We start from the raw sequence: 19,476 nt of genomic DNA on the forward strand, positions 1-19,476 counted from the left end.
ACCCTTTTTTTTTTTTTTTTTTCTCTTTTAACGACTAAAATGACAACCTTTTCATATCTTCGTGCTACTTATCTTGAATTCTTTAAATGGATCTTTTTGGGTTTTCAACTTTGTTCCCTTTGTTTATTTTCTAAATTATGATTGTCCGTCCTATTTCCGTATGATTTTTTCCCTAGCTGGATATCGATGAGATTTGTGTAGCTCGTATATAAAGGAAAAATCACAAAATGTATATTATATTATCAATTTCTACCTTGGCGGAATTGCATACACTCATCTGAATTTGGTACTTTGACTGCGCTGTTTTCTCAATTTGTGTGTTCAGCATATAATACAGTACAACAACGAAGCAACGATATACATTAAACCAAAAATCGTCCTGTAATTATATTTATCTTCTATATTTCATACATTATTGATTACAACAGCTATCTCTACATGATTCATATAACACATAGAAATCCTATACTGTGTGTATTGTGTTTGATCAGTCCCAGATAGATAACAACTTGATTCCAAAAATACAATTACGTCTAATCACTATCATCAGAACTATCATCACTACTACCTTCATCTTCTTCACCTTGTAATAAACCACTCGCTAATCTTCTTCTACCTACACCACCTTCGATAAACCCTCCATTATTATTATTGGTATTATCATTATTATTGTTATTGTTACCTAAATTGTTTAAATCGAAATTGAATTGTGAAAATTCATCTTGATTGAATCCACTCATATCATCATTATTTTGATTATTGTTATCCATATTTGCGAAATCATTCAAAGCGGCTGAAGCTAGTGCATCGTTTGATGCCAATGATATATTTTGTGCATTAAAGTTTAATTCTTGTGCTTCAGCTTCAGGTGTTCTTGGAATTTCATTTATAGCATTTTCATCTAATGTATCTAATTCTGCTGCTAATAATCTTGACATTTCATCTTCTAATTCATCACCACGACCACCATGATTCTGACCGTCATGTCTATTATGAGAATTATCATTTCCTTCGCCATCTTGATCTTCCTCGTTATCATCATTGTTATCTTGATCGCCATCGCCATCGTCGTCATCGTCACCGAACAGATCTTCTTCATCTGAATAAGATACAGAAGAACCTCTATTATCTTGAGAATCTTTTCTACTTCCTGGTACTATAGGTGTACCTCCTTCACCTTCACCATAATCTTCTTCACCTTCACCTTCAGCATCCATGTCATTTTCATCCATTTCGATATCCCTAGGTGTACCTTGAATTTCGCCCTCATCCGCTCCACGGCCACCATCAGGTAATATATTGGAATCGTCAGATTTGCCAAGCTCATCTTGTAAAACTTGTCTGGAAGCTATCTTAGCTTGAACATCAGCCTGTAAACCTGAGATAGTTTCCTCGAAACGTTTCTATGAACAGCAATTACGAAATTAGCGATCATTCAAATTGGAGATACTGTCCACGTAACGGGCATAGTTTAACTTACCATCATGATTGGATTACCGCCCATGAAACCTGCTCTCTTCTTCTCGATGGCTGCTTCCAATGCTTTAATTTCCGCGGTGAACTGTTTGATCTTGGCACGTTTTTCGATAGTCTCATCATCTTCTTCAGATTTATCACCATCATCCTCTTCGTCATCGTCATCAGAACCTGATATTGGGTCTTCATCTTCTGAGCGATCGGATCCGTCCGACTGATAATACAATTGTCAGCCTTTTCAACGCTGTAAATTTCAACAAATAGCGAAAGTGAGGTAAACTTACACCTTCCATTTCCTCCATAAGTGCGGCAGCAAGTTCTCTGCAGAAAGCAAGAAACGAGTTAGTCGCGTTATCGACAATCAAGTATGGATTATAACCACTCACTGATCCAATGTACCATCCTCATCGCCTTCATCGCCATCTTCACCTTCATCACCTTCACCCATATCATCTCCACCTTCTCCATCATCACCCATATCTGTACCGTAATCACCTTCCCAATCATCCATTTGTGAAGGTGCAACAGATCCAGGATCATCATATCCCATATCGCCTTCGCCTCCATAACCATAACCACCGAATTCTGAACCTGATTCACCTTGATTATACCATTGTGTAGCATTTGGATCGTAATCTATGTAATATTGATCTGCTATTTCTGGATCTGGATGAGCGTCTATTAGGTCTGTTTAGAGATCATGTATTAGCTCAGTCTAGCATTGAATGAAGGGAGAAAATACAAACCATAATTATGTTCTTCAGCATCTTGATCTTTTTTTAATAATTCCTCAACTTGTTCTTCAACCACTTCAATTGCTCTTCTTGATAATCTTTTTCTAAATCTTCTTTTCCTTACATAATTCATTGGTGGTGTTAAGCCATGTTGATATATATATTCATCAATTTTTAAAGGTTGTGATGTAATTATTGATTCATCTTGATTTGGTATTGATTTTGATGATTCTATAATCATCATTTGTGAAATATCACCAATTTTAAATAAATGTCTATTATCAAATGTTTTTTGGGTTTCTATTATTGTAGGTAAATCAACTAATTTCGCTGCATATATTTCATTATTAAATTTAAATGATGCTCTCCTTGAATCTACAAACGAACGAACGAAGAATGTGATACATTGATTGATCTATTAGTTAATACTTCTTAATTATTATTTTGAGGAAATCAGTTATGATTATATGTCTAATACTCACCTAAGAATTTGAATTCTACATTTTCTATACCTTTTGCTTTACCTTTAACTAAATCTTTTAATCCTGGTACATTATCTTTTAATGAACCTTCTGCAATTTCTTTAGGTACTCTTAAAATAAAATGTTCTTCAAAATTTATCGGTTCATCAGAATTTTCATCTAATTCTCTATCATATTCACCTAAAAAACTATTATATCTACCATTTTGATTTTCTCCACCAATACCTCCATTACCCGTTCCACCATTTTTATTTGATGTTTTAAATGATAATTTTAATTTTGTTTGAATTTTTGATTTCGTCTTTGAGATTTCTTCTTCTGTTGCTATTCTTTCTGATATTCGGGTACTTGTTCTCATTCCTCCTCTACCTCCTCCCCTACCACGCGATCCCCTAGATCCTCTAGATCCTCTACTTCCCCTACCTCCTCCTCCTCTACTACCCCTACTACCTCTTCCACCTCGAGATCCAGGTCCACTTGCAGGTAAAGAAGGCGGCGGCTGATATATCTCATCACCTCCATATACATTGGTAGACTGATAAGCTATAGATTCTCCTGCTGGTCGTTCTGATGATGAATAGTCTACGGGATAATCTGAGTCTGAAGGCCCAGAAAAAGGTGTAGAATTGGTATAGGATGGTCCAGCTTCGGGATATGAGGAATCGTAATCCATCTTGGAGTTTATAATGCCAGAAGTAGCTTCGAGCCTATTTTATTACTGTTTAATCAAGTAGTTATGGCTAGCAGTTGCGATCTTCATGTAAGCGAATAGCCCCCGCTCAACGTGATGCTTGTGGATCAAATGTATGGTGTATGACGAATTGCGAGGTGTCCTCCTGATAATAATATTAACATTCTAATTTAAAGTATCTTTTCCTCTCGAACATGTCAACATCCTCCACTTTCCGGGACATTACTCATACTTTGTGCGGTCAAATTTGCTTCCGTCAATTCAATTAATAATGGTCCAGGCTGTATAGCAAGGTATTGTTAAATCAAGGATGGAATGCAAAGCAATAACAGTTCATGAAGATCAGTGAATGTAAAAGTAATACCGAGTTGGATCGGGCCGTAATGCATTTAATGTATATTTGTAAACAAGTCTTTGATGATAACTATAATAAATGATACAAAATGCTGGATATATATATAAATTTCTGTGAAATACAAGTTGGATTGCTTTAAAAGATGCTTACAAGATGATTTTGACTTTTCAGATTATTGATTCTTTTGTTCAATTATTTTTGTTTTTGTTTTTGTTTTTGGTTTTGGTTTCCAAATTTCCCTCATATGATCTAATATTTTATGTTGATGACAAGTAATCCTGTGTATCCGATTTTCGACTCCTCTCCCCTATCCTCCCGTAGATCGTGGTAATACTACAGCTCCTTTACTCCTCATCTTCAAGCAAGAACTTCCACAAAGCTTCTTTATCTTTATAATCGTGATGAATTAAACTGACTAACCACCATTCACTTGAGATTCCTTCTAACAATTTACGTGCAGGTGAATATCTTGGATATAATAATGACCATTCCGTCCAAATATCAAATGCTTCTTCCTGTAAGACACAAATCATAACATTTAGCCCATGCTCATATCAATGAAGATTCGAAGTTCAGCTCACCTTCCAAGCTAAGAAAGATTCACTTTCAATGATTGTAGATTGAATAATCTCTTTTCCTGGGAAAACACCCCATGTAACTGCATTGACTGTATCTTCTCCTGTATTGGTTCGGAAATCCCCCTATTTCAAAATCATCAAAATCAGCCTTCCATTTTCATTCCGTACATGAAAGAAGAGCATCAATGAAGGCCAAGTATACTCACTTTTTTGTTTCCAGCATACATACTAATTTTATTTTCACCTTTTTTATCAACTTTTGATTGTAATTTTTCAACTTGTTCAGGTTTAACGAAAAATTCAACAAAAGATTTTTGGAAAACATAACCACCTGAAGGACCCCAACCATGAATTTTATCTTCTGAAGGTATAGCATCAATACAAGGTTGTGAACCAACTGTCCAATATTTGAATTTTTCAGAATTCAATTCAATCAAATAAGGTAAGATTGTTAATGATTCAGGTGATAATGGTAAATCACAAAATGGTGTTGTTGGAGTTTCAGGTGATGAATTTAAGTAAGAAGTAAAGAATCTAGATAATTCTGTTACAGTAGTTGGTGTTCCCCATTCTTTTAGTGCTTGAGCGGCCTAAGTTCCAAAATCACACAAACCACCGATCAACATCGATATTGAAATACGGATTTATATTTATGATTAGAACACTCACTGTAATCTTTAAACCACTTCCCCAACCATCAATTTCACCATAAGCGGGAGATCTAACATCGGTAAATCTACCATTTGGATATTCATCCCAACTATCTTCTGTACCTTTCCCACTATTCGAAGTTGCTGCACCTTTTTTAGGTATAGGTGGTAATGAATGATGCTGTAAACCCCATTGAGCTTGTTGATTTGCTTCACTTGGACTAACTGATAATTCTGATATTTGATCATGTTCTTGACCATTGCCGTTAGTTGCAACTGATGAATGACCATTGATAGCTATAGCACCATTTGTTTGAGGTTGATCATCTTCGATCAATCTATTATGTCGGATTATTGGTGATCTTTCGATCTTATTTGACGTATTAGTAGAAGGAGCTGTAGAAGATGTCCAATCAAGATTTTCTAGAATAGTTCTAACTGATTTTTCTAAATTTAATGTACAGAAATGTATACCAGGTACTAATTTTGAATCCAATATCTGTTTAACCATCTTTGTAGCTAATTCAGCTCCATACCTTTTAACCGATGAATCATCAGAAGAAAGTGGTAATAGATCTTGTGAGATGGATTCTGGTACAGGACATTTTGTTAAATTGACTAATCTTCTGAAAGAAGCGAAACTTTGTATTGGCATTATACCAGGTATAATTGGTTGTTTAATACCTACATATCAATATCAAGATAATAAGCTAGATTTTCATCTCAAAGAAAAGTAGAAAGACTAGCTTACCTTTCTCTCTACACGTTCTAACCCAATCTAAGAAACCTTCGACATCATAAAATAATTGCGTTATAATGAAATCTGCTCCAGCATCACATTTCAATTTTAAATAATGTAATTCTGTTTCTAGAGATTCACTATCTGGATGTGGTGTTGGATAACCTGCTACACCAATACAAAAGTAATCATCATAATTTTTCCTAATATATCGTACCAAGTCATCAGCATGTTGAAAATAATCAGGTTGTGGATTTGGTTCAGTTGAATATTCTTCTGATCTAGGTGCATCACCTCTTAATGCCAGGATATTACGTATACCTAATGATTTACATTTCTGCAAATGGTTCAAAGTAAGAGTTTAAGTTTCAGTATAGAGAAGATCTCCTTTGAATGATACATATAACTCACATCTAAAGCTTGATCAACTTTTTCTTTTGGCATATTTGTACATGTTAAATGTAATATGACATCTAAACCTAATTTAACTATATGTTCAGCTAATTCCAAAGATTTATCTGCTGTTGATCCACCTGCACCCCATGTGACAGATACAGCTAAAGGTGAAGGTAAAGGTGATGAAGATAATCTTTGAATACGGTCTAAAAGATTAACTAAACCTGCTTCTGTTCTAGGTGGAAAGAATTCGAATGTATGAAATGGCGTAGATCGGTTGGATATCAAGGAAGTGAGCGATGACATGATTGACCGCTTTTTTATGTGATCCCCTCCTGTCGAACTGTCGAGCTGTCTTTTAGTGGATGATCTGATGTATTTGTACTGGATATAGATAACTTTCTAAATGCGATCTTTGCAAATTGTAAATTGCTTTCGATGGTTTTATTTTCGAGTTAAAAACATGATGGATTTAAGCGTAAACTTGTAAACTCAAGAAGACGCCATATCAAAGACAGGGTTTAACCGTTAATTTGATCCCGTCAACTGGGTATACTCGTCATGTGGGAATCACGTGGTTTTACTGGTATTATTAACTATCTAGCTAGCTAGCTAATTTGTCATAGATAAAGAGAATACGTAATTTGCCATAGGGACAAGTTTACATGATCGCTGAACTTTTGAAATTTCTAAGAAGAAGAAGATAACAAAAAAGAAACAGTGATAACATACCGTACATTACCGAGTTCATCGCTATTAGAGATCCTATCTTTCATCGCTCACAAGGACGTTAACAATATCATCAGCAGCTAGATCATTTCAAGAGTAGTGATCATGTGCATAGTATAATACCTTTGAAAGTTCATATCTTATCAGTAGAGCAGGATCAATCATTTCGGAAATGGCTTATCCGATAACAGATTAAACAACACAACAATCCCCGAAATCAGTTGATTCAACCCCCATCCTTTAAGACCGATAATATACGGAATCTACATCAATGAATTGGATATATAGACTACGTCTATTGTCTATCCCTACCATATGTGCCCTTCTTAGTTTCGTATTTGTCGTTATACGACCTTGGTCAAAGATTGCTGGACAGTGAGCTTATTCGTATGCAAATGATCAATATACCGTATATCGTGGATGTCCAGCTTACCAGAAGGGTTCATGTTCTGGTAGATGGGCTTTCTTGGTATATACGTCCAACTTGATATTCTTCTTTCCAAGAGGTAGATTGAGTGCGCAACTCGAAGCTACAGGTAAGCTGTTACCGGATGACTAGACTCATCTGTATATCACAAGCTGATATTCTCCTCTTTACTTTCAGTACTGGGTGTCATCGGTGGAATACTTGGTATAACATGGTCAACAGCAACTTTAGCTGTAGCTGCTTGGTGTGGTAGAAAGTATGGTGCTGATTCACCACAAAGTAGAAGTATTCTTGGCTTGGGTTTAGCCTTACTGGCTTTGATCGGTGAGTATAACCTTTTTTTAAAGTCAATCAAACGCAATCATCCTGACATGGTTCGCTTCTTAAATCAGTCGGCTTTATAAGGAGTAAATCGGGTCGCCTAAATGCCTTCTCCAAAATTGCTATTTTCTTTCCGATCTTCATGCTAACTAGTAAGCAATCAATTACACATGTAAGTGCGACATATTCGCTTAGCTCGTCCCTGCATTACAAGCGTGCATTGTCAGCTGACCTATTATCATTAGCTTACAGCAGATGAATTTCTGCAACAATTCTACGTTGTGATATTTTCTGCTATATTTGCATTGATCCCTACAATCTTTTTGGCACCTCGTCAAGCGTCAAATCAACTAGGTCTTCAAGTAAACAGCACAGTAGAAACGATATGTACACTACTTCCTCTTTCCATCTCCAATTTGTTAAGCGTAAAGAATACTGCAACATCGCAAACTCAGCAACAGAGTAATGCTGGTACTGATAAAGCACTTGAAGATCAAGCTGATTCACCTGGATCTGGGTCAACGAAGCAGGATGAACTCGCTAAACAACTAAAAGCGATGGTAGCCAATTTACACATTTCAAGTTTATCCTATATTAAAGATAGTAAACTACATGAGAAGCAATCAACATCATTCATATTGGTTATCAAATCACTTCAAAGGCTTCAAAGGAATCCTCTATTAGGTCAAACAAGTCATGCACCTGGTGAACGTATTCAAGCTGCCCTTCAAAAATCTTTCCCACCTTCGAGACCAAGTAGTGTGATTGGCACACCGAAACATCGTAGATCAACTAATTTCATTAATACCAATACTCCAAATATCACATCATCAATCTCATCTGAACAGGATCTAGCTTTAGGTGATATGGGAAACATACACAAACTTCGACATCTGACCAGTAATTATGGTAGACCACCAGATTTACATAGAACTGAACCTCTGAATACTAGGCCGGATTTAAAAGATGCAAGTCAACATCTCGTTCAAGCTATCGTGGAAGCCCTTCATCTAGTTGATCGTACTTTAGGAGAGAAATTCAAATGGGTTGAACCTAACATCAAAGAAATTGGAGAAACAAGAGAGAATTTATTCGAAGCGAGGGTCAACTTAGAGGATGTATTATCTGAAGTACAAAGAGCTCTAGGAACGTTGCTTAGTGGATCTGAAAAAGGCTTAGATCAAGATACAGGATTAGGCGATTTTAAACCTACAAGTTTGACTACACCTCAAACGCATGCTGGTCTACCCCATGTCAATTTTTCAGAATCGACAGATGTGACTAATCTTCTGAAGAACAAAGATCGATTTAGACTAGCTTTCTACATGACCGCTCTTCTTGATTTAGCGAAAGACGTTCATGAAATCACAGATATAGTAATTGATATGTCAGAAAGGGAAATAACTCCTTTTAGCTGGTTGGCTATATTAAGATTAGCTTGGATGAGACATGATAAGGACGAAGAGGAAGAGGAAGGCGAGAATGGTCGATCTCCTAGTAAGTCACCGTAATTCAACTGAGAACCGTATATGCGCTAATCAAATTCCCAAACAGATGAAGTCGATCTAGTAATGGAAGAAGGACAACCTAAAGATGAAACTAGAGAATATCAGGATATGGATTTTGTGAATGCAACTCTACATCAGAGACGATCCCCAATTGTAGAACACGGTGATATGCGAGATAACATATTTAGAGCCTGGAGAAGAGTATGGGATCAACATCGAGTTGTTAGGAGTAAGTTGAAAAGAGCACTATCTAGGCAAAGGGATCCAAAGCTTTTGCATGTGTGACTTGGCTGACTGATCTGATAGGCCGTATAATGCTCTCACAACTACTACATCAGGCTAAACATTCTCGACATGTTATATTCTCTCTGAAAATGGGTATAGGTATATCACTATTATCCATTCCTGCATTTTTGGCACCAAATCATGCAGGCAGGCAGTGGTACGATAATTCACGTGGTGGATGGATGGTTGTTTCTTACATGTTCGTATTGGAGGATACTACTGGAGCAATTCTGAAAGTTGGTTTTTTGAGAGGTTTAGGATGTTTTATCGGTGCTGTCATGGGTTACGTGGTGAGTCATTGGCGTATACTTCAATAATTTCTGTTCCAACCGTGTTGTCGTCTCCCATTGTTCAATAAAGTTTCAGCTGATCAGTGTATAACTCATTTCTGGCAGTGCGCAATTATAGCTCACGATAATCCTTATGCCCTCGTGGTTCTGGCCACGGCATGTACAATACCTATATCATGGCATATTCTATTCAATACTTCTACACCAGGCTTAGGAGTATCGACAGGTATAACCCTACCACCTTTACTTTTCATAACTTACCTAAATGAAGCGCACGGTCAATCATATTTCACTTTAGCTTGGTATAGATTTACAGATATTATAATTGGTACAGCAGCTGCGGTTTTGTTCGGAACCTTTTTTTGGCCTGTACATGCTAGAGTGCAATATTTCCGAGCTGTTGGTGGTACTATGGAGAGAATTACTGAGTTCTGTGAGCTGGCTATATTCAAAATCTGAGGAAGTTGGAACTCGAGGCTGACTATCTGTCCGACATATATAGATTTGAGGATGAGCAGGTGAGCTGTCTGAATCCTTGAAACTAGCAAGTCCTTTAGCTGATCGATGAATCCCATTTGACAGAGATCTGGTTCGTTCATCACTTGTATACAGGATCGATGATAAAGAGTACGATGATCTGGAAGCGAAAATAAAGGTATGCTTTCATCCAACATCAATCTCGTCTACCTATTTACTGATTCTGATCTTTATAGCGTGATTTTACCCTGTCTCGAACTTTGATATCCATTCAACGACAAGAGATCTCATTGTTACCTCGACCAGTCAAACTGTATTCTGAAGTTATCGATGCACTGGAAAGATTACTCGAAACCCTCGTAGAAATCCGATTACTGAGGTTTAGTGTACCTAGGAAAGCTACCGTTTTGGACGTTTTACCTATACGGCGAGAGTTGGTAAGTAAACCTTATATTATCACCGTATGCCATATACCAGAAGTTCTATTGGGTTTTAGCTGAACTGCTTTTGTTGAAATTAGATATCAACAATCCTTATCAACCTATGGGCATGTGCGCGATCATTTCATTCTAGATCACCTTTACCACAATTTTTACCTTCACCTAGATCACCTTTATCTGAATTAATGCAAGTTACAGATCAACATGCTAAAGATATACATTTATTCAAGAATAATTATCCATCATCATCATTTTCTTCATCCAATCATCAACACCAACCCCAGGGAAGTACGGGTATGGGAATTTCAAATCATTTAGATGAACATTTTAGATCAGGATACAGAAGTAGAACTAGAAATCTCAATAACAATAATAAACATAGAAATGGTAGAAGTATTTCACCTTCACCCATAAATTCACCTACTTCACCTTTATCAAACTCAACTACACCTGCAATGTCAAGAAGAACAAGTTTAAATGGAAATAGTAGCGACAATCAAATTGATTATCAAGCTGAAATGGCTATTTTATATGCAATGGCTGAAAATGAAGCTTTAGGTGAAGTTTGTAATATACTCGAAGAGGTAAGTTTATTTGTATCTTATCACAATGATAGACGGTAGATGCTGATCGCCTTCCTCGATTGTTTTAATTTTTTTTATAGATTGTAGCTGCTGCCAAAACATTATTTGGTACTCAAACTTTCTTGGATACGATGTAACACCATATATATCTATATCATATCTCAAATACAGGGCAAATTGTATCATTGATGATGCATAATAATAAAATAAACCTGAAACATGAAGCAAGATTCCTTGATGTAACCTTAGTATTGAGGCCGATTGGAAATCATCGTTAGTAAAGCTAATAGCATTGCCGATCTCAACATACTTCCCACAAGGCATCCTCTGATGATAGAGGCGAGAGGAGGGGTTTCGAACATTTCACAACACTCCCAGATATTAGTACATGTGTATTCCGATCTGGTTGTGAAAATGTTGTACAACGTGCAAGTTTTGTTTAAAACTTCTTCCATGAGTTGCATTTCGTTCATCTTTTTATAACTATCACTATATACTATTTTGCTTGTCTTTTAGTCTGACGTGACGTCTCTTCCCACTCTTAGCTTTGATATCATTTGCAGGTAGAATTTTTCCTGCTCTATCCGAAATTTACAAACTCCTTTTAAGGAGCTTTATAACCTTCAACATCTGTACTATTACTAAGTTCTTCATATTTCTTATAATTCTTATTGTATTTATCTAATTTATCCATTACACCTGAATAAGCATCTGTACCAATGACGACTCTTAAAGGAGGATCAGGCATTATAGCTAATTTGTACATTGCTTGTGCACCTTTTAAAGGATCACCAGCTTGAGTACCATGTCTTTTTTCCATATTGGATTTAGCATCAATATGATCATATGCTGGATGTCTATCTGTAAATGTCATACTTCTACCTGCCCAATCGGTTCTGTGATGAATATGAATCAACAAAGTCAGTCCTTAAAACTTTTTATTTTTTAATAATGATTTCGGAAAAGACATTTATACACTATTAAATACCGGTATGAATTTGAAAGGAGTGAGTGGTATATAATGTAAAACATGACCACCAAATCAATCTTTCTATACTCACCTAAAACCTCCAGGTTCAATACAAGTAAATTTAATATTCCATTCAGGTTTAACTTCTTGACTTATAGATTCTGTAAAACCTTCTACTGCCCATTTTGAAGCACAATAAATACTAAAAGTTGGTACACCTTTTTGACCACCAATTGAAGTAATTTGTTGAATTAATCCACCAATTTTACCACCATTTTCTTTTTTAGAATTTTCATTTCTAAAAACTTCCATTGATTTCTTTGTTACATCTAATAAACCGAAAAAATTAATTTCCATTTGTTGTCTAATTTGATTTTCATTATATTCTTCAAAACATCCTGATAATCCATATCCTGCATTATTAACTACAACATCAATTCTACCAAATTTTTCTAATCCTTTTTGGAAAGAAGTCTCAATACTTGATTTATCAGTTACATCTAATTTAACACTTAAATAATTTTTTTCATTTGTATTTGAAAATGAAAGTTGATCTGGATTTCGGGCTGTAGCTATAACATAATCTCCATTATCTAAAACTGTTTGAACGTAATCTTTTCCAAATCCTGTTGATGTTCCTGTAATTAAGAATACTCGAGGCATTTTCAAAAGTTCTGTAAATTTACTGCTATTTCGTTCTGCTTGGGGGAATAGGTATTGCTATATACTGTACACAAAACACAGAAAAACAATCGAGATTGGGAGACATCTTGTGAGTATATATATATATATCCACCTTTCTAATTTGCATGCTTATCTTAGACATCTTCGAACACCGCGGGGTACTTTACCTGTAGATACGTTGGTCATTGATACGTCATCATACAGATAGTACGTAGACATGCAGTGGTAGAGCATATCATACGCCGAAGGTATTTCACGTGACTCTCAAAGTAAGATGTATATATATATATATCGATCGACATATCTCCATGGATCTCACCTCGAATCATATCTTCCTATCTTCGTGTTACCGGAGTTAATAAGAAGCTGGACAAATATGCCGATACATCCGTTATGATACAGAACAAGATGAAGCTCAGACTGTCTTTCACCTTCCCCATCTTACATAATTGTCCTTGTAAGGAGTTTCACGAATATCGTTTCCACAATATCTAATCCAAATATCTGATCTTTACTCGTCCACCTGTCTATATTGTCTAGTTGTCATACTGCCCTTGGGCAGACTTGTCTAATTCCTCCATGCTACTTCCTCCTCACTTTCTCGTCGATCATCGTGCTCATCCCCTTCCAATAGTCTAACACCATCCCTTCTACTTCTTCTGCCTTCTTCAGCATCATCCAGTTCATCTTGACTTTCATTATCGGGATCGTATCGAGGAGCAAGTGGGAGATGACAATGTCTGTGAGACATTCGGGCTATGAGGTGAATTAGCGCGACTTTTTCGTTAGGGACAGCTCAAAATTCAAGATGAACTTGATATGCCGGGTTTGCCTCGTCAGGGTGTTGATGGGGTATGATAAGAGGTGAAGCTTTCAAAACGCACGATAGTATGTTCTGTATGATACCCAAGCTATGGCCATACCGAGTAAAGATCCAACTAATACATCTTGCCAATGATCTGTACGAACATGAGAATGTCAATAATTGCTTTTAAGGCCTAAACCCTGAGCATCCAAGAGGTGAATAAAATGACCACTACTTACGTCTGTTATCCTCTGTTCGACTGATAGCAACCATCATACCCCCTATAAGAGGAGAAAGAGCGAACCACGCTCTAGTCTAAGGAATGATTAGGCAGATCAGCATGCCTTCTATGGACAGGTTGTCTTTTAACAAATTGATGGTATTGGAAACTCACTCGATGACCCCTAACATCACCAAGATGCATTTTACCTGCCAAATATAAAGTCAAGAAGCCCAACCCAGCGAATGAGACTGTATGAAGATGTTATGATATAAGCGAACATTCTCGTACATTGATCACTTTTCGCTGTGAGTAACGGTCTATCGTATTGTGGATGCAACTCACGAGAACTATGACCACTTGGGAAACTCTGTTTTGGCAAAAAGCACAAAATTGTTTAGCATATGTCGCTTTTATCTACTAAGACAATGATAGCCTTATCCGGCTGACCCACCTTGAAACCATCATTCAACACGATCAAATTGGTATTCGTACAAATATCGATTGTACTCAATCCGAATACTGGATGATCAGTTGATCCAGGAGCAGGCATACATCTAGCAATTAAATCTGGTCTTGGTCTACCAACGGACATTTTGACGATTTGAGTGATTACACCTGTCATTGTGTATGACATAACAAGACCTGAAAAAAAGGACATCAGGTCGATCAGCATATACCTTTTGCCCCTGCATTACATGGGTTTGTGATGGGTTGGTCTGTGCCTATATCCATGTGCAATATACATGAGTAGCTCACTTACCTAAGACCGAGTTGTGTACGTCCCAGCCGTTTCTTGAGATCAACGCACTTATGGGTACAAGGACGAGGAGAGGGATACCAACTGATATAAATGCTAAAAGACTATGACAATATTTAGAGGTATGTCAGCTAAACTAATGCATTACCCCAAGGAAAGGGGGATGAATCTGTAGCTTACTTTGGCGGTACCCTCTCGTGGATAGCATGAGAATGTTGAATAGAAATATCAGTTAAAGAGAATTCTCTCTTATGTCCACCTGATCTATTTAGAATAGCTAGTACTCCCCTATTCATCCCATTCATTTGAAAATCAGCTGAGAACGCCGTTCCAAACCATACATTCAACATACCATAAAGTGAAAGCTAAGATCCAATCGGGCGCATAACTAGCTACTACAGTCTTGAAGCTGATTTTGGCTTTGCCATGATCACTACCTTCCTTTTGTCCTGATTTGGTGTTGAGTCGCGTAGATTCGTCTCTTGTATATAAAGGATATTCTCTTGTAGCGTTTTTACCTATTGGTGCAGCTGGAAAGAAGAATCGTACTCCTTCTGCGAAACTTGACATTTTAATATTATACTTTATTATCTATTATCTATGTTATCTATTATTATCTGTGTATGCGAGACAAAGGTAAAAAGGTGAGAGCCATGATAATTTGATTGAAATGTAATGTAGATTAAAACATAAGCAATCTGATGAAGACCCTGATCTCTACGGTGACGATTACCTCATAGGTCCCTCTAAATCCGGGTTGACCGGTGATCGCCGCCAAAGAAGCTCATTCTTCATCACTAGGCAATATCAATATATCAATCATCAATCAACCTGCTGATGTTGCTACATTCATTATCTTCATTGTTCTCTTGAACGCTGTTATCGACTCACTCTCGATAAATAAGCTCTCAGCATTATAGCTTTCACTATGGATGATCGAAAAGATCCGGAGAGGTCCACTCATCGCGACGATGATATAGGAAGAGATAGAGCTAGGAGAGATAGAAGTGTGGATAGGGATAGAGAAAGACGAAGGGATAAAGAGAGATATCATTCTCGTTCTGAAAGAAGTGATCGGGACCGCGATTCGCATAGGAGCGATAGAGATAGAGACAGATCTAGAAGTCGTGAAAGGGAAAGAAGGAGACATCACAGAGACAGGTGAGTCTTGATTACAAAAAGAAAACAGGATGATTATAGCATTGTTTACCATCAATCGATTTTCGAAATCTCTTTGTCCCTTCATTCAGAAAAAGCTGACATATGAAAGTCATTCTCGATCTCGATCGCGTTCACCTTCTAATCGACATTCAAAAGATAAAGATTATCATAGAAGATCAGAACATCACAGTAGTAGATCTAGACGAAGGAAGTCATATTCATCAGATTCGAGCTCTTCATCTGATTCTGATAGTGATAGCGAGAGTGAAAGTGAAGATGAACGAAGACGTAGGAAGAGGAAGGAAAAAGAAAGGAAAAGAGAAAAAGAAGATAAAGAGGTAAGCATTTTCTGCGCATAAACTTCCAACTTGAAGATAAGCTGAGCTTATATCTTCCTGTACGTCAAATAGGATAGAAAGCGAAGAAAAGAGAAGAAGAAGGAAAAGAAAGCTAAGAAAGATAAAGTAAGTGATAGACTCACGTTGGTAACATATAATCATAGAATCGAGAGCTGACGGAGGCCTGTAGAAAAAAAGAGGTACAGCTTCTTCAACTGCTCAATGGGGTCAATATGGTATCATATCCGAGGTTGAGTGAGTTGATCAGATCTGAAAAGAAAAAGTGGGATTTTGGCTCATTTCACCTCAACAATATAGCTTGCCCAAGAAAGACTCTGTATGTCTCCCTTTACATGGCTGTGTACTTTGTCAATGTCATTATGATTATATTGACTTTGGTGATGTAGGAATTCCGAGCTTGGTTAGTGGAAGAAAGGAAGATCAACCCTGAAACCATTTCTAAGGATCGAACTAAGAAAGAATTTGCAGTTTATGTTGAAGATTATAATACTGGTTAGTTCAGCTACTACATAGTTTCAGATGAACCACAAAAGCTGAATGAATTTTTTCACAGCTACTCTTCCTCACGAAAAGGTCAGCTGACACGCGATCGAATATGAATTCAGGAAGTAGGCTGACATCGACTCGAATATAGTACTATGATATGGGTAAATTCGAGTTCAAGATGAACATGATACGTTCCGGTCAGACTCTGCCGGAAGAATCAGGTGGTTATGATCCGTTGGCAGATATGAAAGCCCATTCATCTAGTCTAAAGGTGAGTGTTCTGGCTGTCTGAATCTTTTGGAAGCTATCTGCTCAAGAATTATCCGGTGATTTCACGCCTTTGTACCTTGATCTGATTTCCTTTGTTTTTGCAGGTCTCGGCGCCGAAAGAGAAAGAAACATTCTTATCCAAAGAGAAAATAGCAGAATTGAGAAGAATTGAAAATGAAAGAACAGAAGTTGCAAAAAGACGTCAAATGGGCTTAGACGTCAATAAGAATCTTGGGGTTAGAATGGAAGATGTTATATAAAAGATCAACAAGCACATGATGCGCATTTTCTCTTACTATTGTTCATTATTTCTACCAAATCGAGTCAAAATGCTATGACATTCATCTTTAGAATCCAGATTCTCCTTAGGTACCATATTTAAGGCCATTTGAACGTGCGGTCAAGTTGGCAATTGCACCTAATTGCCCTAATTCTTCCTTATCACGCTTAAGTCCGTCTTAGGTGTCAATGTGGAAAAAGGAACGAAGGTCTCGCTCACCAAGAGGAACAGAAGGAACCACTTGATAAGAGCCGAAGAATTAAGTTCTATAAGCCACAGATGACGAATTACAATTGGGTAAGAATATCGGCTAAATTCGAACATGAGACCAAGTCAATCATCACATGGTATTTTTCAGATCTGGTATTGATTTTGGCCACATGGACAATCAAGAGTGGTGTTTATCGGCCAGGTTCAGGTCCAATAGCTATTTTCATCGCGCTTTCGTCGAAAAGAGGGATCTTGATAAAAGTTCTTGGCAACAGTTTTCTCCAAGTCGGGGAGAATACCTTCAGGACAAGCGATAGGGGGTCGACGGGTAGAATGCGATCTTTTCGTTGAGGGTATCGTGAAACGGGGACGGAAATAATAATAGTATAATACTGAGTGCTGTTATGGCAAAATAAGCATCAGGCAAAAAAGGGAAATGCTGGAATCCCACTACCTATAACGTCATTTTCACTTTGTTCTTTTGTTGAAAATAAAGCCTTTTCTTTTTCTTTGGGGTTTGTCCTAACCTCTTACAGGCCGCATCAATTTTTTTTCTCTCACTAGTAGAACTAGTCTCTTTTCTGCTGGAATATTAATGACGATATCCCACATGTAAAATAAAAGGTAGTACGTATCCGAGAAATTCCCGTCGGAGATCTTAAAAACGTGGAACTCCAAGCCAGTACCTTTTCCAGCCTTTAACTTCATCTTTACTGCTCACGAATCAGCCTTCGTTGGAATAACGATGATGATAGTAACTGAACATACAATACGGTACAGAATTGGTAGCTTTACGCAAGGGGGTGATTACCCCATGTTACTTGAATCTAAAGTGTGGCTTTTTTTTTCTTCTTAGTGGCTTTACATAAAATCAAGAGATCTCAAAATGTGGAAATTCCCCTATGTGTAGCTTTGAATAATTAGTGGTATGGTTGAAAAGTAGCATATGATGATGTTTCGGCTTGTTGAAGTAATAGGTTTATCTATTTTATAACCGGCCTCAGTTGGGACCTGTTTGTCTCACAATAAAGTATTTCTTTAGGACTGGAAGTAGAAGAGGCGTGATCGACCTTTCTGAGACACGAACATGAAAGAATGTTTCAATGCCACCTATTCAAAACGATCATCTACTGTCATGAAAAGGATAGGAATGCTAGCACGGTACAAAACTCAATTGAAATCATTAAGCATCGATCGACAAGTATAATGTTTAATTCTATATGTGTGTACATGGAAAAGGATATATATCAATCTATGATTTCATGTATTTCTCTTCTATATTTCCTTCATCCAATACAATACAATACAGGCTTCGCTTTTCGGCTCTTTTGATTCCTTTTTTTTTACTATAATTACTTTTTTACCTTCATTTTTCGCTGGTTTCTTTTTAGATTACACTTTATAATTCTCTTGTATATATATATTATAGTATATAATTGAAACGACAAATATAACGACAACAACTTACGACTTTTCCCTTATTTTAAACTTTTACTCATCAAGTGAAAAACAAGGTACAACAAAAAGAAAAAAAAAAACAACACAAAACAAAACACTCCAAGACACCAGTTACCAATAGCTAAACACGAGGGAAAGTTATATCTTCTGGAATCATACTACGCACAACAACAAAGAGTACGACTACAGCAACGCCAAAAGAGAAAAGAAAAAAAAAAAGAAAACAGTTTAAGGTTTATCTCAAACGTAAAAAAAGAGAAATTGGCGATTTTATCCTAATCCCAAAGTAGAAAGCCCTTCTAATCACTACAACCACCACTTTATCTACATAAGCGAAACCCGAAAGAAGTCATTACAATACAAGTTCAACCCCGTTGGTATTTTCCTGACAATTTGCACAAAGATTTGGGAGATAAACATATTTAGGTAACTACAGGAAGAGCGGTTTTACGGTATTTTATTGAGATTCGTCATCATAGCATTCACACATACGTTAACAAGTCGTTTAAAGGATCTCCACATTTGATATCGATTAGTAAGATACAAAATAATCCCATATAGGCGAAAGTCGAACAGAAGGAAACCCAAAATCATAAGTTTAGACCAGTTTCATATGTGTATATAGTTGGCCATAACAAATAAGAAATCATC

At 36.9% G+C, this 19,476-nt stretch overlaps 6 protein-coding genes across 6 annotated transcripts; 2 read left to right on the top strand and 4 right to left on the bottom strand.

The window, feature by feature from the left end:
* Nucleotides 1-533: 533 nt before the first annotated feature.
* On the bottom strand, nucleotides 534-3,365 carry L201_007123 (uncharacterized protein; the record flags this gene model as incomplete). Its single annotated transcript, XM_066222834.1, has 6 exons — nucleotides 534-1,403; nucleotides 1,481-1,690; nucleotides 1,761-1,797; nucleotides 1,863-2,163; nucleotides 2,223-2,585; nucleotides 2,693-3,365. The coding sequence occupies 6 exons, from the start codon at nucleotides 3,363-3,365 to the stop codon at nucleotides 534-536; spliced, it is 2,454 nt and encodes an 817-aa protein (XP_066078931.1).
* A 717-nt stretch (nucleotides 3,366-4,082) lies between these two features.
* On the bottom strand, nucleotides 4,083-6,407 carry L201_007124 (methylenetetrahydrofolate reductase; the record flags this gene model as incomplete). Its single annotated transcript, XM_066222835.1, has 6 exons — nucleotides 4,083-4,253; nucleotides 4,320-4,439; nucleotides 4,523-4,906; nucleotides 4,986-5,650; nucleotides 5,718-6,042; nucleotides 6,117-6,407. The coding sequence occupies 6 exons, from the start codon at nucleotides 6,405-6,407 to the stop codon at nucleotides 4,083-4,085; spliced, it is 1,956 nt and encodes a 651-aa protein (XP_066078932.1).
* Nucleotides 6,408-7,101: 694 nt separating this feature from the next.
* L201_007125 (uncharacterized protein) lies at nucleotides 7,102-11,299 on the top strand (the record flags this gene model as incomplete). The annotated part of the gene is made up of 13 exons (XM_066222836.1): nucleotides 7,102-7,205; nucleotides 7,287-7,366; nucleotides 7,435-7,581; nucleotides 7,650-7,750; nucleotides 7,824-9,075; nucleotides 9,133-9,315; nucleotides 9,393-9,661; nucleotides 9,767-10,094; nucleotides 10,164-10,179; nucleotides 10,244-10,316; nucleotides 10,375-10,575; nucleotides 10,659-11,162; nucleotides 11,243-11,299. The coding sequence occupies 13 exons, from the start codon at nucleotides 7,102-7,104 to the stop codon at nucleotides 11,297-11,299; spliced, it is 3,315 nt and encodes a 1,104-aa protein (XP_066078933.1).
* A 467-nt stretch (nucleotides 11,300-11,766) lies between these two features.
* On the bottom strand, nucleotides 11,767-12,795 carry L201_007126 (uncharacterized protein; the record flags this gene model as incomplete). Its single annotated transcript, XM_066222837.1, has 2 exons — nucleotides 11,767-12,058; nucleotides 12,224-12,795. 2 exons carry the CDS (start codon nucleotides 12,793-12,795, stop codon nucleotides 11,767-11,769), a joined length of 864 nt encoding a protein of 287 aa, XP_066078934.1.
* A 589-nt stretch (nucleotides 12,796-13,384) lies between these two features.
* Nucleotides 13,385-15,171, bottom strand: L201_007127 (uncharacterized protein; the record flags this gene model as incomplete). The annotated part of the gene is made up of 9 exons (XM_066222838.1): nucleotides 13,385-13,572; nucleotides 13,701-13,775; nucleotides 13,861-13,936; nucleotides 14,016-14,092; nucleotides 14,187-14,211; nucleotides 14,296-14,486; nucleotides 14,605-14,705; nucleotides 14,782-14,889; nucleotides 14,954-15,171. The coding sequence occupies 9 exons, from the start codon at nucleotides 15,169-15,171 to the stop codon at nucleotides 13,385-13,387; spliced, it is 1,059 nt and encodes a 352-aa protein (XP_066078935.1).
* A 358-nt stretch (nucleotides 15,172-15,529) lies between these two features.
* L201_007128 (uncharacterized protein) lies at nucleotides 15,530-17,137 on the top strand (the record flags this gene model as incomplete). The annotated part of the gene is made up of 9 exons (XM_066222839.1): nucleotides 15,530-15,762; nucleotides 15,872-16,100; nucleotides 16,173-16,226; nucleotides 16,291-16,355; nucleotides 16,419-16,437; nucleotides 16,508-16,613; nucleotides 16,675-16,694; nucleotides 16,756-16,878; nucleotides 16,982-17,137. The coding sequence occupies 9 exons, from the start codon at nucleotides 15,530-15,532 to the stop codon at nucleotides 17,135-17,137; spliced, it is 1,005 nt and encodes a 334-aa protein (XP_066078936.1).
* Nucleotides 17,138-19,476: the final 2,339 nt, after the last annotated feature.

Source organism: Kwoniella dendrophila, chromosome 10, assembly GCF_036810415.1.
Source record: "Kwoniella dendrophila CBS 6074 chromosome 10, complete sequence".
Lineage (NCBI taxonomy): Eukaryota > Fungi > Basidiomycota > Tremellomycetes > Tremellales > Cryptococcaceae > Kwoniella > Kwoniella dendrophila.